Below are 15,315 nucleotides of genomic sequence, written 5' to 3'. Positions count from 1 at the left end.
AAAAGACTTTATGTTCTGGACTGTTTTGAAGTGTATCGGCATATTGATTTTCCCACACATTCCCACTGTCATACTCTTGATTTGCTCTGTACTGTTGGGATCGACACTGTGCATGCTCAGGGTCATGACTTGGGCATTTCTGATCATAAATTGATTGACTTCTCACTCCCGGTTGTAACTTAGCACCAGAACTATGATATCTTACCCTAACCTGAGATCTATAACTGCTGAGAATTTCTCTGCTGCCATCGCTGACTCTGACTCTTCTGTCTTCACTCAGCCTCCTGAATCCTGATGAGATAGTCTCAGCCTATAATGAATCTATTAGTGATGTTTTGGATGATCTTTCACCATTAAAAACTAGGACTGTTCCTTCTACTCACTCCTCTCCTTGGTTCACTTCAGAACTAAGAGTTTTAAAGAATAATTGTAGGCGTCTCGAAAGACTTTTCAAAAGCTCTCTTTTCTGAAATAAGCAAACTGGCCAAACCCTCATCCGTAGCTATAACTGGCTCTGTTAATCTGTGTGAAAGTTTTCAGTCATTTTTTACACAAAAAATTGATGACATAAATCTTTTTCTCCAATTTCCACTTCCTGTTTAGATCTATGTCTGATAGGTCATTCACTCTACGCTTTTTTACTCACTAATACATCTGTGGTTGAACAACTGATTATCAAATCTAATTCTACCAATATTCTGTTCTCTGAGCGTTACTCTAGTGTTCTCTGAGCGTTACTCTAGAGTGTTCTCTGAGCGTTACTCTAGAGTGTTCTCTGAGCGTTACTCTAGAGTGTTCTCTGAGCGTTACTCTAGAGTGTTCTCTGAGCGTTACTCTAGAGTGTTCTCTGAGCGTTACTCTAGAGTGTTCTCTGAGCGTTACTCTAGAGTGTTCTCTGAGCGTTACTCTAGAGTGTTCTCTGAGCGTTACTCTAGAGTGTTCTCTGAGCGTTACTCTAGAGTGTTCTCTGAGCGTTACTCTAGAGTGTTCTCTGAGCGTTACTCTAGAGTGTCCTCTGAGCGTTACTCTAGAGTGTCCTCTGAGCGTTACTCTAGAGTGTTCTCTGAGCGTTACTCTAGTGTTCTCTGAGCGTTACTCTAGAGTGTCCTCTGAGCGTTACTCTAGAGTGTTCTCTGAGCGTTACTCTAGTGTTCTCTGAGCGTTACTCTAGAGTGTTCTCTGAGCGTTACTCTAGTGTTCTCTGAGCGTTACTCTTGAGTGTCCTCTGAGCGTTACTCTAGAGTGTTCTCTGAGCGTTACTCTAGTGTTCTCTGAGCGTTACTCTAGAGTGTTCTCTGAGCGTTACTCTAGAGTGTTCTCTGAGCGTTACTCTAGAGTGTTCTCTGAGCGTTACTCTAGAGTGTTCTCTGAGCGTTACTCTAGAGTGTCCTCTGAGCGTTACTCTAGAGTGTTCTCTGAGCGTTACTCTAGAGTGTTCTCTGAGCGTTACTCTAGAGTGTTCTCTGAGCGTTACTCTAGAGTGTTCTCTGAGCGTTACTCTAGTGTTCTCTGAGGGTTACTCTAGAGTGTTCTCTGAGCGTTACTCTAGAGTGTTCTCTGAGCGTTACTCTAGAGTGTTCTCTGAGCGTTACTCTAGAGTGTTCTCTGAGCGTTACTCTAGAGTGTCCTCTGAGCGTTACTCTAGAGTGTTCTCTGAGCGTTACTCTAGAGTGTTCTCTGAGCGTTACTCTAGTGTTCTCTGAGCGTTACTCTTGAGTGTCCTCTGAGCGTTACTCTAGAGTGTTCTCTGAGTGTTACTCTAGTGTTCTCTGAGCGTTACTCTAGAGAGTTCTCTGAGCGTTACTCTAGAGTGTTCTGTGAGCGTTACTCTAGAGTGTTCTCTGAGCGTTACTCTAGAGAGTTCTCTGAGCGTTACTCTAGAGTGTCCTCTGAGCGTTACTCTAGTGTTCTCTGAGCGTTACTCTAGAGTGTTCTCTGAGCGTTACTCTAGAGAGTTCTCTGAGCGTTACTCTAGAGTGTCCTCTGAGCGTTACTCTAGTGTTCTCTGAGTGTTACTCTAGAGTGTTCTCTGAGTGTTACTCTAGTGTTCTCTGAGCGTTACTCTAGAGTGTTCTCTGAGCGTTACTCTAGAGTGTTCTCTGAGCGTTACTCTAGAGTGTTCTCTGAGCGTTACTCTAGTGTTCTCTGAGCGTTACTCTAGAGTGTTCTCTGAGCGTTACTCTAGTGTTCTCTGAGCGTTACTCTTGAGTGTCCTCTGAGCGTTACTCTTGAGTGTCCTCTGAGCGTTACTCTAGAGTGTTCTCTGAGCGTTACTCTAGAGTGTTCTCTGAGCGTTACTCTAGTGTTCTCTGAGCGTTACTCTAGTGTTCTCTGAGCGTTACTCTAGAGTGTCCTCTGAGCGTTACTCTAGAGTGTTCTCTGAGCGTTACTCTAGAGTGTTCTCTGAGCGTTACTCTAGAGTGTTCTCTGAGCGTTACTCTAGAGTGTTCTCTGAGCGTTACTCTAGAGTGTTCTCTGAGTGTTACTCTAGAGTGTTCTCTGAGCGTTACTCTAGAGTGTTCTCTGAGCGTTACTCTAGAGTGTTCTCTGAGCGTTACTCTAGAGTGTTCTCTGAGCGTTACTCTAGAGTGTCCTCTGAGCGTTACTCTAGAGTGTTCTCTGAGCGTTACTCTAGAGTGTTCTCTGAGCGTTACTCTAGAGTGTTCTCTGAGCGTTACTCTAGAGTGTCCTCTGAGCGTTACTCTAGAGCGTTCTCTGAGCGTTACTCTAGAGTGTTTTCTGAGCGTTACTCTAGAGTGTTCTCTGAACGTTACTCTAGAGTGTTCTCTGAGTGTTACTCTAGAGTGTCCTCTGAGCGTTACTCTAGAGTGTTCTCTGAGCGTTACTCTAGAGTGTCCTCTGAGCGTTACTCTAGAGTGTTCTCTGAGCGTTACTCTAGTGTTCTCTGAGCGTTACTCTAGAGTGTCCTCTGAGCGTTACTCTAGAGTGTTCTCTGAGCATTACTCTAGGGTGTTCTCTGAGCGTTACTCTAGAGTGTCCTCTGAGCGTTACTCTAGAGTGTTCTCTGAGCGTTACTCTAGAGTGTTCTCTGAGCGTTACTCTAGAGTGTTCTCTGAGCGTTACTCTAGTGTTCTCTGAGCGTTACTCTAGAGTGTCCTCTGAGCGTTACTCTAGAGTGTTCTCTGAGCGTTACTCTAGGGTGTTCTCTGAGCGTTACTCTAGAGTGTTCTCTGAGCGTTACTCTAGAGTGTTCTCTGAGCGTTACTCTAGTGTTCTCTGAGCGTTACTCTAGAGTGTTCTCTGAGCGTTACTCTAGAGTGTTCTCTGAGCGTTACTCTAGTGTTCTCTGAGCGTTACTCTAGAGTGTCCTCTGAGCGTTACTCTAGAGTGTTCTCTGAGTGTTACTCTAGAGTGTTCTCTGAGCGTTACTCTAGAGTGTTCTCTGAGCGTTACTCTAGAGTGTTCTCTGAGCGTTACTCTAGAGTGTTCTCTGAGCGTTACTCTAGAGTGTTCTCTGAGCGTTACTCTAGAGTGTTCTCTGAGCGTTACTCTAGTGTTCTCTGAGCGTTACTCTAGAGTGTCCTCTGAGCGTTACTCTAGAGTGTTCTCTGAGCGTTACTCTAGGGTGTTCTCTGAGCGTTACTCTAGAGTGTCCTCTGAGCGTTACTCTAGAGTGTTCTCTGAGCGCTACTCTAGTGTTCTCTGAGTGTTACTCTAGAGTGTTCTCTGAGTGTTACTCTAGTGTTCTCTGAGCGTTACTCTAGAGTGTTCTCTGAGCGTTACTCTAGAGTGTCCTCTGAGCGTTACTCTAGTGTTCTCTGAGTGTTACTCTAGTGTTCTCTGAGTGTTACTCTAGAGTGTTCTCTGAGTGTTACTCTAGTGTTCTCTGAGCGTTACTCTAGAGTGTTCTCTGAGCGTTACTCTAGAGTGTTCTCTGAGCGTTACTCTAGAGTGTTCTCTGAGCGTTACTCTAGTGTCCTCTGAGCGTTACTCTAGAGTGTTCTCTGAGCGTTACTCTAGGGTGTTCTCTGAGCGTTACTCTAGAGTGTCCTCTGAGCGTTACTCTAGAGTGTTCTCTGAGCGTTACTCTAGAGTGTTCTCTGAGCGTTACTCTAGAGTGTTCTCTGAGCGTTACTCTAGAGTGTTCTCTGAGCGTTACTCTAGAGTGTTCTCTGAGCGTTACTCTAGAGTGTTCTCTGAGCGTTACTCTAGTGTTCTCTGAGCGTTACTCTAGAGTGTCCTCTGAGCGTTACTCTAGAGTGTTCTCTGAGCGTTACTCTAGTGTTCTCTGAGCGTTACTCTAGAGTGTCCTCTGAGCGTTACTCTAGAGTGTTCTCTGAGTGTTACTCTAGAGTGTTCTCTGAGCGTTACTCTAGAGTGTTCTCTGAGCGTTACTCTAGAGTGTTCTCTGAGCGTTACTCTAGAGTGTTCTCTGAGCGTTACTCTAGAGTGTTCTCTGAGCATTACTCTAGAGTGTTCTCTGAGCGTTACTCTAGTGTTCTCTGAGCGTTACTCTAGAGTGTCCTCTGAGCGTTACTCTAGAGTGTTCTCTGAGCGTTACTCTAGGGTGTTCTCTGAGCGTTACTCTAGAGTGTCCTCTGAGCGTTACTCTAGAGTTTTCTCTGAGCGTTACTCTAGAGTGTTCTCTGAGCGTTACTCTAGAGTGTTCTCTGAGCATTACTCTAGAGTGTTCTCTGAGCGTTACTCTAGTGTTCTCTGAGCGTTACTCTAGAGCGTTCTCTGAGCGTTACTCTTGAGTGTTCTCTGAGCGTTACTCTAGAGTGTTCTCTGAGCGTTACTCTAGAGTGTTCTCTGAGCGTTACTCTAGAGTGTTCTCTGAGCGTTATTCTAGAGTGTTCTCTGAGCGTTACTCTAGAGCGTTCTCTGAGCGTTACTCTTGAGTGTTCTCTGAGCGTTACTCTAGAGTGTTCTCTGAGCGTTACTCTAGAGTGTTCTCTGAGCGTTACTCTAGAGTGTTCTCTGAGCGTTACTCTAGAGTGTTCTCTGAGCGTTACTCTAGAGTGTTCTCTGAGTGTTACTCTAGAGTGTCCTCTGAGCGTTACTCTAGTGTTCTCTGAGCGTTACTCTAGAGTGTTCTCTGAGCGTTACTCTAGAGTGTTCTCTGAGCGTTACTCTAGAGTGTTCTCTGAGCGTTACTCTAGAGTGTTCTCTGAGCGTTACTCTAGAGGGTTCTCTGAGCGTTACTCTAGAGTGTCCTCTGAGCGTTACTCTAGAGTGTTCTCTGAGCGTTACTCTAGAGTGTCCTCTGAGCGTTACTCTAGAGTGTTCTCTGAGCGTTACTCTAGTGTTCTCTGAGCGTTACTCTAGAGTGTCCTCTGAGCGTTACTCTAGAGTGTCCTCTGAGCGTTACTCTAGGGTGTTCTCTGAGCGTTACTCTAGAGTGTCCTCTGAGCGTTACTCTAGAGTGTTCTCTGAGCGTTACTCTAGAGTGTTCTCTGAGCGTTACTCTAGAGTGTTCTCTGAGCGTTACTCTAGAGTGTTCTCTGAGCGTTACTCTAGAGTGTTCTCTGAGCGTTACTCTAGAGTGTTCTCTGAGCGTTACTCTAGAGTGTTCTCTGAGCGTTACTCTAGTGTTCTCTGAGCGTTACTCTAGAGTGTCCTCTGAGCGTTACTCTAGAGTGTTCTCTGAGCGTTACTCTAGGGTGTTCTCTGAGCGTTACTCTAGAGTGTTCTCTGAGCGTTACTCTAGAGTGTTCTCTGAGCGTTACTCTAGTGTTCTCTGAGCGTTACTCTAGAGTGTTCTCTGAGCGTTACTCTAGAGTGTTCTCTGAGCGTTACTCTAGAGTGTTCTCTGAGCGTTACTCTAGTGTTCTCTGAGCGTTACTCTAGAGTGTCCTCTGAGCGTTACTCTAGAGTGTTCTCTGAGCGTTACTCTAGAGTGTTCTCTGAGCGTTACTCTAGAGTGTTCTCTGAGCGTTACTCTAGTGTTCTCTGAGCGTTACTCTAGAGTGTCCTCTGAGCGTTACTCTAGAGCGTTCTCTGAGCGTTACTCTAGAGCGTTCTCTGAGCGTTACTCTAGAGTGTTCTCTGAGCGTTACTCTAGAGTGTTCTCTGAGCGTTACTCTAGAGTGTTCTCTGAGCGTTACTCTAGAGTGTTCTCTGAGCGTTACTCTAGAGTGTTCTCTGAGCGTTACTCTAGAGTGTTCTCTGAGCGTTACTCTAGTGTTCTCTGAGCGTTACTCTAGAGTGTTCTCTGAGCGTTACTCTAGAGTGTTCTCTGAGCGTTACTCTAGAGTGTTCTCTGAGCGTTACTCTAGAGGGTTCTCTGAGCGTTACTCTAGAGTGTTCTCTGAGCGTTACTCTAGTGTTCTCTGAATGTTACTCTAGAGTGTTCTCTGAGCGTTACTCTAGAGTGTTCTCTGAGCGTTACTCTAGAGTGTTCTCTGAGCGTTCTGAAACAAGTGGACAAACTACACAAATTATGTATGAATAATGTTTGTGTGCTGATGTTTTGAGAACATTAGTAAAGACTAGATAAATTTAAACAAACGTTGTATTAACGTTACTGGAGGAATGTTTGCTCATAACTTTGCCAGAATGTTCCCTATACTCTGAGAGGAATCCGCAGACGTGCATCAACACGAGCGAGAGCAGATTTAGTTCAGACTCGCTCAGATCGTCTCGCAGCAGCTCTCAATCCGTCCAACACTCTCACATATATATCAGTGCAGCAGATTAATAAACAGTCATGCAAAACTCAGGCAGTTCAGACAAAACATGTGTCAAATGTTTTTTATTTACTTCAATGTTAAGACAAAAAGTCAGATTCTGGTCCATTTTAAATAAAAGCTCCAGATTTACAAATGCACACTGCAAAAAAATGCTCTTCTTACTTAGCATTTTTTTTCTTTTTTCCAGTCCAAAAATCTAAATATTCGTAAGTCAAGATGCATTTACTAGATCAGTAAAATGACAATTTTATTCTTCTTTTCTAAATAAAGTGAGTTTTTGTTTAAAACAGGCAAAATGATCTGCCAATGGGGTGAGAAAAATAATCATTTCTGTTCGGAAACAAGAAACAAGATTTCAATCAGAAATAAGATTATGTTTCTCACCCCATTGGCAGATCATTTTGCCTGTTTTAAGCAAAAACTCACTTCATTTAGAAAAGAAGAATAAAATTGTCATTTTACTGATCTAGTAAATGCATCTTGATTTAAGAATAATTAGATATTTAGACCAGAAACAATAGCATTTTTTGCAGTGCAGAGACCACAGACAGCAATTACTGACAGCAAGATTCATAAAAATAAACTCTTCCATGCAGACGTTCATCTGGAAATCTAATAAAAAAAAGCACGTGGTGATTATCAGCACACACACCGATGGGTCGATGGAGAGCAAGTGCAGCGTTTCCCGCAGAAGCGCTTTCATTTCAGAGGGACAAAAGCAAAGACAAATAGTTTCTTCTCATAAATTACACACTTCCAACAAACAGCTCTCGTCCCGTAACGGCACAAAGAGCGATTACACAGGTCACAGACACAGAGGAATGCTGGGAGAATGAGCGGCTCCTCCAACAAAGAGCAGATTGACACGCGGCTCATTCAGTCTCGCCTGCCAGCGCTAAACTAGGCCACGGTTAATCAGACGCTCTTCCCACTGTCCTTTGCCAATCTCGGAAGCCGTTAGATCAAGTTTTATAAACATCATTTATGTGGAAATTTGGCCTTGAGTTCCATCGAGCCTCGTCCTTCTCGCCGCCTCAGTTGTTTTCCTGTGAAACGGTGGTTTCCTGTAAGAAAACAACACAAACCCAGTCAAACAAAAGCACACGCTTCCACAGAACAGAGCCGGAGAAGCTCTTATCTTATCTTATCAAAGCTGATGTCGAAACGTCCAGACAGCAGTTTGGTCAAGGTAAACTTATGCAAGCGCTGCGTGAAGATAAGTTTGGCAGGAGTGCAGCGCATGTGGAAGACATTACCCAGCATGCATCCGCCGAGCAGACGTTACGTCACCGAGCGCTTGTGCTGAGGACACACAGTTCTCCACAGACTGACATCATCAGCCTTTATCGTCACACAACTACAGATTATCCCATTCATATTTTCATCACACCTCACATCAGAACAGACAGTTTTAGTGTTTTTATTGAATATTACAGTGTTCTTTCTAAATCATTTATCATTATTGTGTTGATAATCAGAATAACTTCCATCTCTGATGATGAGGGCGGGGCCAGCTGTCACTCACAGTAAAAAACACACAGACATACGAATCAGAAATACGGTGGGCGTGGCTTTCAGATTATCAATCAATCAATCAACTTTATTTATATAGCGCTTTTACAATCACGATTGTGTCAAAGCAGCTTCACAGTGTCAAACAGGATAATATTGCGACAAAATTAGATTTGGCTGTACAGTCGTACTGGAGAAAACAGTGATGTTATCAGCTTATTTTAATTTATCATATAGCGACAATGTTGGCAGATCAGTATTATAGTTTATAGAATTAAATAAGACCTAATTCATATATTTTATTTGTATAATAAGTTGAATAACTTTAATCATATTTTTAGTGTCCCCAACTGAGCAAGCCAAGCCATTATGACACGTGCCTCTCTGTCTCTATTGATGTCTTAAGACACGAAACGATCGGTTTCTGCAAGAAGCCCAACAGTAATAAAGGTATTTTTTACCTCATTTCAGACAAATCTCATCTAGTATTCCCAGCGACCAGATCGATCATAGAGGTATTTACATAGATGCCTCATTCGACTGATCAACATAGGCACTAATGAGGAATCTATGTAAATATATCTATGATCGCGGCTGTATTTTGACCTCACTCAGCGGAAGTAATGGCGTTGGGAACACTAGATGAGATTCGTCTGATATGAGGTAAAATAACACAAATACTGTTGTGTTTCTGGCAGAAAGCGATCAGTTCGTGTCTTAAGTCATCAGTGTGTCACCTCAGGGTTTAATATGGATTCGTATGTCTGCGTGTTTTTTTCTCTCATAAGCCCTATCCGCACAGGATTAGTATTATCTGGGGACCTCGGGTGATTTGTAATAATTGCAGAGAATGTCCGTGATCTTAATCCCGTGCGAATCGGCCTTGTCTGTAATTTGTAAAGTAAAAATTCCCCCGCAAATGACCGACCATATTTCGCCGAACACCGAGGTCTAGTCATAATATTAGTCCCGTGCAAATCGACATCTCTGTGATTTGGCCCGGATTAGGCAGATCGTATATATAATTTTTGCAAGGTTTTTTTTCCTGTGCGCATTTTTATCTTTATCTTTCACAAAGAATGTAGGCTCCGTAATAATGAGCACCGTTATGAATTCCCGTGCGGCCGCACAGATTTTACTTTCCCTTTAGAATGAGTAGCCTACCAATTTGGGACCAAATTGCTTGAATGGTGTGTTTATTAACATCAATACTCTTCTTAATGAAAAACAAAACAGAACAATGACAAGCGCGCTTAAACTGGACACTTTTACATTTAGCTTTGAAACTGAATCTTCCGCCGTATATTGTCAGCTTCTCTGATCTGCAGTCAGCAGATAAACATCACAGGCTCATTTGTGGCCGAACTAAAGTTAATATGCATGTGAAGGACTCGAAGAGACTTACATATGGCGTCCTCTCGCCGTATTTGCTCCAGAAGGTCATCTTGACGGTGTTCCGGTGGCCGGTGCGCTGGTCGAAGGTCTGGCAGGTCTGGAAGGGCGGGCTGTAGAGGTGCAGGCTCACCGCGGCCTCAGTGTGGCTCACATTCTCCACGCGGTGCAGGCCGATGCTGTCTGAAACAGAAGGGTACGATCAGGAGCATTCCTGCTAAAGGTTCTGCCTGAGGGTCTGATCAGGAGCATTCCTGCTAAAGGTTCTGCCTGAGGGTCAGATCAGGAGCATTCCTGCTAAAGGTTCTGCCTGAGGGTCAGATCAGGAGCATTCCTGCTAAAGGTTCTGCCTGAGGGTCTGATCAGGAGCATTCCTGCTAAAGGTTCTGCCTGAGGGTCAGATCAGGAGCATTTCTGCTAAAGGTTCTGCCTGAGGGTCAGATCAGGAGCATTCCTGCTAAAGGTTCTGCCTTAGGGTCTGATCAGGAGCATTCCTGCTAAAGGTTCTGCCTTAGGGTCTGATCAGGAGCATTCCTGCTAAAGGTTCTGCCTGAGGGTCTGATCAGGAGCATTCCTGCTAAAGGTTCTGCCTGAGGGTCTGATCAGGAGCATTTCTGCTAAAGGTTCTGCCTGAGGGTCAGATCAGGAGCATTCCTGCTAAAGGTTCTGCCTTAGGGTCTGATCAGGAGCATTCCTGCTAAAGGTTCTGCCTTAGGGTCTGATCAGGAGCATTGCTGCTAAAGGTTCTGCCTGAGGGTACGATCAGGAGCATTCCTGCTAAAGGTTCTGCCTAAGGGTCAGATCAGGAGCATTCCTGCTAAAGGTTCTGCCTGAGGATCAGATCAGGAGCATTCCTGCTAAAGGTTCTGCCTGAGGGTACGATCAGGAGCATTCCTGCTAAAGGTTCTGCCTGAGGGTCAGATCAGGAGCATTCCTGCTAAAGGTTCTGCCTGAGGATCAGATCAGGAGCATTCCTGCTAAAGGTTCTGCCTGAGGGTCAGATCAGGAGCATTCCTGCTAAAGGTTCTGCCTAAGGGTCTGATCAGGAGCATTGCTGCTAAAGGTTCTGCCTGAGGGTACGATCAGGAGCATTCCTGCTAAAGGTTCTGCCTGAGGGTCAGATCAGGAGCATTGCTGCTAAAGGTTCTGCCTAAGGGTCTGATCAGGAGCATTGCTGCTAAAGGTTCTGCCTGAGGGTACGATCAGGAGCATTCCTGCTAAAGGTTCTGCCTGAGGGTCAGATCAGGAGCATTCCTGCTAAAGGTTCTGCCTGAGGATCAGATCAGGAACATTCCTGCTAAAGGTTCTGTCTGAGGGTACGATCAGGAGCATTCCTGCTAAAGGTTCTGCCATAGGGTCTGATCAGGAGCATTGCTGCTAAAGGTTCTGCCTGAGGGTACGATCAGGAGCATTCCTGCTAAAGGTTCTGCCTAAGGGTCAGATCAGGAGCATTCCTGCTAAAGGTTCTGCCTGAGGATCAGATCAGGAGCATTGCTGCTAAAGGTTCTGCCTGAGGGTACGATCAGGAGCATTCCTGCTAAAGGTTCTGCCTAAGGGTCAGATCAGGAGCATTCCTGCTAAAGGTTCTGCCTGAGGATCAGATCAGGAGCATTCCTGCTAAAGGTTCTGCCTGAGGATCAGATCAGGAGCATTCCTGCTAAAGGTTCTGCCTGAGGGTCAGATCAGGAGCATTCCTGCTAAAGGTTCTGCCTAAGGGTCTGATCAGGAGCATTGCTGCTAAAGGTTCTGCCTGAGGGTACGATCAGGAGCATTCCTGCTAAAGGTTCTGCCTGAGGGTCAGATCAGGAGCATTGCTGCTAAAGGTTCTGCCTAAGGGTCTGATCAGGAGCATTGCTGCTAAAGGTTCTGCCTGAGGGTACGATCAGGAGCATTCCTGCTAAAGGTTCTGCCTGAGGGTCAGATCAGGAGCATTCCTGCTAAAGGTTCTGCCTGAGGGTCAGATCAGGAGCATTGCTGCTAAAGGTTCTGCCTAAGGGTCTGATCAGGAGCATTGCTGCTAAAGGTTCTGCCTGAGGGTACGATCAGGAGCATTCCTGCTAAAGGTTCTGCCTGAGGGTCAGATCAGGAGCATTCCTGCTAAAGGTTCTGCCTGAGGATCAGATCAGGAACATTCCTGCTAAAGGTTCTGTCTGAGGGTACGATCAGGAGCATTCCTGCTAAAGGTTCTGCCTGAGGGTCAGATCAGGAGCATTGCTGCTAAAGGTTCTGCCTGAGGGTCAGATCAGGAGCATTCCTGCTAAAGGTTCTGCCTAAGGGTCTGATCAGGAGCATTCCTGCTAAAGGTTCTGCCTGAGGGTCAGATCAGGAGCATTGCTGCTAAAGGTTCTGCCTGAGGGTCAGATCAGGAGCATTCCTGCTAAAGGTTCTGCCTGAGGGTCAGATCAGGAGCATTCCTGCTAAAGGTTCTGCCTGGGGATCAGATCAGGAGCATTCCTGCTAAAGGTTCTGCCTGAGGATCAGATCAGGAGCATTCCTGCTAAAGGTTCTGCCTGAGGGTCAGATCAGGAGCATTCCTGCTAAAGGTTCTGCCTGAGGGTCTGATCAGGAGCATTCCTGCTAAAGGTTCTGCCTGAGGGTCTGATCAGGAGCATTCCTGCTAAAGGTTCTGCCTGAGGGTCAGATCAGGAGCATTCCTGCTAAAGGTTCTGCCTGAGGGTCTGATCAGGAGCATTCCTGCTAAAGGTTCTGCCTGAGGGTCAGATCAGGAGCATTCCTGCTAAAGGTTCTGCCTGAGGGTCTGATCAGGAGCATCCCTGCTAAAGGTTCTGCCTGAGGGTCAGATCAGGAGCATTCCTGCTAAAGGTTCTGCCTAAGGGTCTGATCAGGAGCATTCCTGCTAAAGGTTCTGCCTGAGGGTCAGATCAGGAGCATTGCTGCTAAAGGTTCTGCCTGAGGGTCAGATCAGGAGCATTCCTGCTAAAGGTTCTGCCTGAGGGTCAGATCAGGAGCATTCCTGCTAAAGGTTCTGCCTGAGGATCAGATCAGGAGCATTCCTGCTAAAGGTTCTGCCTGAGGATCAGATCAGGAGCATTCCTGCTAAAGGTTCTGCCTGAGGGTCAGATCAGGAGCATTCCTGCTAAAGGTTCTGCCTGAGGGTCAGATCAGGAGCATTCCTGCTAAAGGTTCTGCCTGAGGGTCAGATCAGGAGCATTCCTGCTAAAGGTTCTGCCTGAGGATCAGATCAGGAGCATTCCTGCTAAAGGTTCTGCCTGAGGGTCAGATCAGGAGCATTCCTGCTAAAGGTTCTGCCTGAGGGTCTGATCAGGAGCATTCCTGCTAAAGGTTCTGCCTGAGGGTCAGATCAGGAGCATTCCTGCTAAAGGTTCCTGAGGGTCAGATCAGGAGCATTGCTGCTAAAGGTTCTGCCTGAAACTAAAGCTGGAGCGTTCTCTCTGGGCTCACCGTTCATGTAGGCGCACTGGTTCTCCAGCAGGACCCTCTGGGACTTCTGCTGCATCCCCGCCGGCAGCCTGCGGTCCGGCCAATCAAACAGCGTCTCCTTCAGCTGACCCTGCAGCAGCTTCAGGAAGCAGTGAGCGTCTGCGTGATCATGGATGCTGCTGCGGTGAGACACACACAACTAACTCAGAGACGCGCATGTGTGTGTGTGTGTGTGTGTGTGTGTGTGTGTGAGCGTCTGCGGGATCATGGATGCTGCTGCAGTGAGAGACGTGTGTGTGAGAGTGAAAGTGAAAGTGTGTGAGAATCAAAGTGTGTGTGTATGAGAGTGTGTGTGTGTCGTCTCATGTGTGTTCTTGTGTGTGTGTGTGTGTGTCTCTTCTTCAGGAATGCTGATGTGTTTATGAGGCGTTTATCTCAGTTCAGTCTCCATTCAGTTTATTAAGGTCCTCAGTATTATTATCTCTCTTTATGACGGACTAATCACAAGACATTGGACTCCATTATCAGCCCGCTAATATCTCTGATTAATGGACACGTGTGTGTGTGTGTGTGTGTGTGTGTACGCTTGTTTATATTACATAAGTGTCCTCTCAATGTAATATAAACCTGAGATCAGCAGCCAGCACAAGTACACAGCCACAATTGTAAATGGATTCATAAACATCCTAAATAATGTTTTTTTTTGAAAATGTAAAAATGCAGGTGCAGTGTGTGTGTGTGTGTGTGTGATGGGCAGGGGCAGTGTGTGTGTGTGTGTGTGATGGGCAGGGGCAGTGTGTGTGTGTGTGTGTGATGGGCAGGGGCAGTGTGTGTGTGTGTGATGGGAAGGGGCAGTGTGTGTGTGTGATGGGCAGGGGCAGTGTGTGTGTGTGTGTGTGTGTGTGTGATGGGCAGTGTATGTGATGGGTAGGCTTAGGGGCAGGGGCAGTGTGTGTGTGATGGGTAGGCTTAGGGGCAGGGGCAGTGTGTGTGTGTGATGGGTAGGGGCAGTATGTGTGTGTGTGTGTGTGTGATGGGTAGGTTTAGGAGCAGGGGCAGGGGCAGTGTGTGTGTGTGTGTGTGTGATGGGTAGGGGCAGTGTGTGTGTGTGTGATGGGTAGGGGCAGTGTGTGTGTGCGTGTGTGTGTGTGATGGCCAGGGGCAGTGTGTGTGTGTGTGTGATGGGCAGGGGCAGTGTGTGTGTGTGTGTGTGTGTATGTGATGGGCAGGGGCAGTGTGTGTGTGTGTGTGTGTAGCTGTGTCCCAAAGTGCAGTGCGCTTCGAAGGCTTGAAGTAAACTGAGCGTTTAGTGCCTGAGCAACCAGATAATCTCCTAATTTTAACTCGCATAAATGCTGTTTATTTCTCAACCATTCCTTTAAGAAGAGGAATCAGTCCATGATCTCCCTTCTTGCTGTTTCTTTATTTTTTCTATTTTTCTACACTTTCTTTAAATATCCTAAATATAATCTTCGCGGGGCTGTATTTGCGTCCCGCTAACGCTTAATATTCACTCCGTGCTCACCCGCTGTAAATTACTTTATTCCCGACCGACTGATCCAGCTCAATGTAGACTTCGTCTCCAGAATCTCTCTTTTTAATGTCCCTTACAGACAGACAGACAGATAGATAGACAGACAGACAGACAGACAGACAGACACTGGGGATATGACGCAATCGTTTATTTTCTTATAGCCTACTGTCAACACCGTAGCTAAAAAACACCACAGAAAAAATAGGCCAAATGCGACATCTGCCACTCAAAATTATGAGACAAAATGCAAATAAACGAAAACTGCTGACTTGGATGCTAAAATAAAGTTTTTTATATGAATGAATGAATGAATGAATGAATGAACGAATGAACAAATGAACGAATTAATGAATGAACAAATGAATGAATGAACAAATCAATGAATAAATGAATGTCAGAACGAACGAATGAATTACTGAACGAACGAATGAATTACTGAACGAACGAATGAACGAATGAATTACTGAACAAACTAATTCATGAATGAACAAATTAACGAACGAATGAACGGCGGTCCATTCCCGAAAGTCTCCTCTAAAGCCTGAATGTAAAGCCGTGGCCGGCACAGCACAGCTGATCTCAGCTAGGCTATATTATTAGCCTATTATTATTTTTTATGCATGTTATTTGTAAATTAAACAAAGATTAAACTAAATTTGTAAATTAAACGTTTTCCTTCACTTGAAACGTAGGCTAAATAAAAGAGAAGTGGTTGTTCTGTACATTGTTTTTTTTATAATGCAAGTTATAATTTGTACATTAAACACATTTATACGTGTTTATACATATATTTTCTTGTCATGTAAATTAAAATGTGTAAAT

General features: G+C 45.3%; 1 protein-coding gene across 1 annotated transcript in view; it reads right to left on the bottom strand.

Annotated features, from left to right (window-relative positions):
* Nucleotides 1-6,698: 6,698 nt before the first annotated feature.
* Nucleotides 6,699-15,315, bottom strand: part of cdo1 (cysteine dioxygenase, type I) — a 10,767-nt gene continuing 2,150 nt past the window's right edge. The window contains exons 3-5 of the mRNA XM_067414620.1: nucleotides 12,981-13,138; nucleotides 9,571-9,740; nucleotides 6,699-7,717 (exon numbers count right to left, since the gene is read on the bottom strand). Coding sequence (XP_067270721.1) covers nucleotides 7,688-7,717; nucleotides 9,571-9,740; nucleotides 12,981-13,138 — 358 coding nt within the window. The 3' untranslated portion in view covers nucleotides 6,699-7,687. The remainder of the gene's footprint in view (nucleotides 7,718-9,570; nucleotides 9,741-12,980; nucleotides 13,139-15,315) is intronic.

The sequence above is a fragment of the Pseudorasbora parva genome, chromosome 13 (genome assembly GCF_024679245.1).
Source record: "Pseudorasbora parva isolate DD20220531a chromosome 13, ASM2467924v1, whole genome shotgun sequence".
Classification (NCBI taxonomy): Eukaryota; Metazoa; Chordata; class Actinopteri; order Cypriniformes; family Gobionidae; genus Pseudorasbora; species Pseudorasbora parva.
This window is presented reverse-complemented; position numbering and strand designations above follow the sequence as displayed.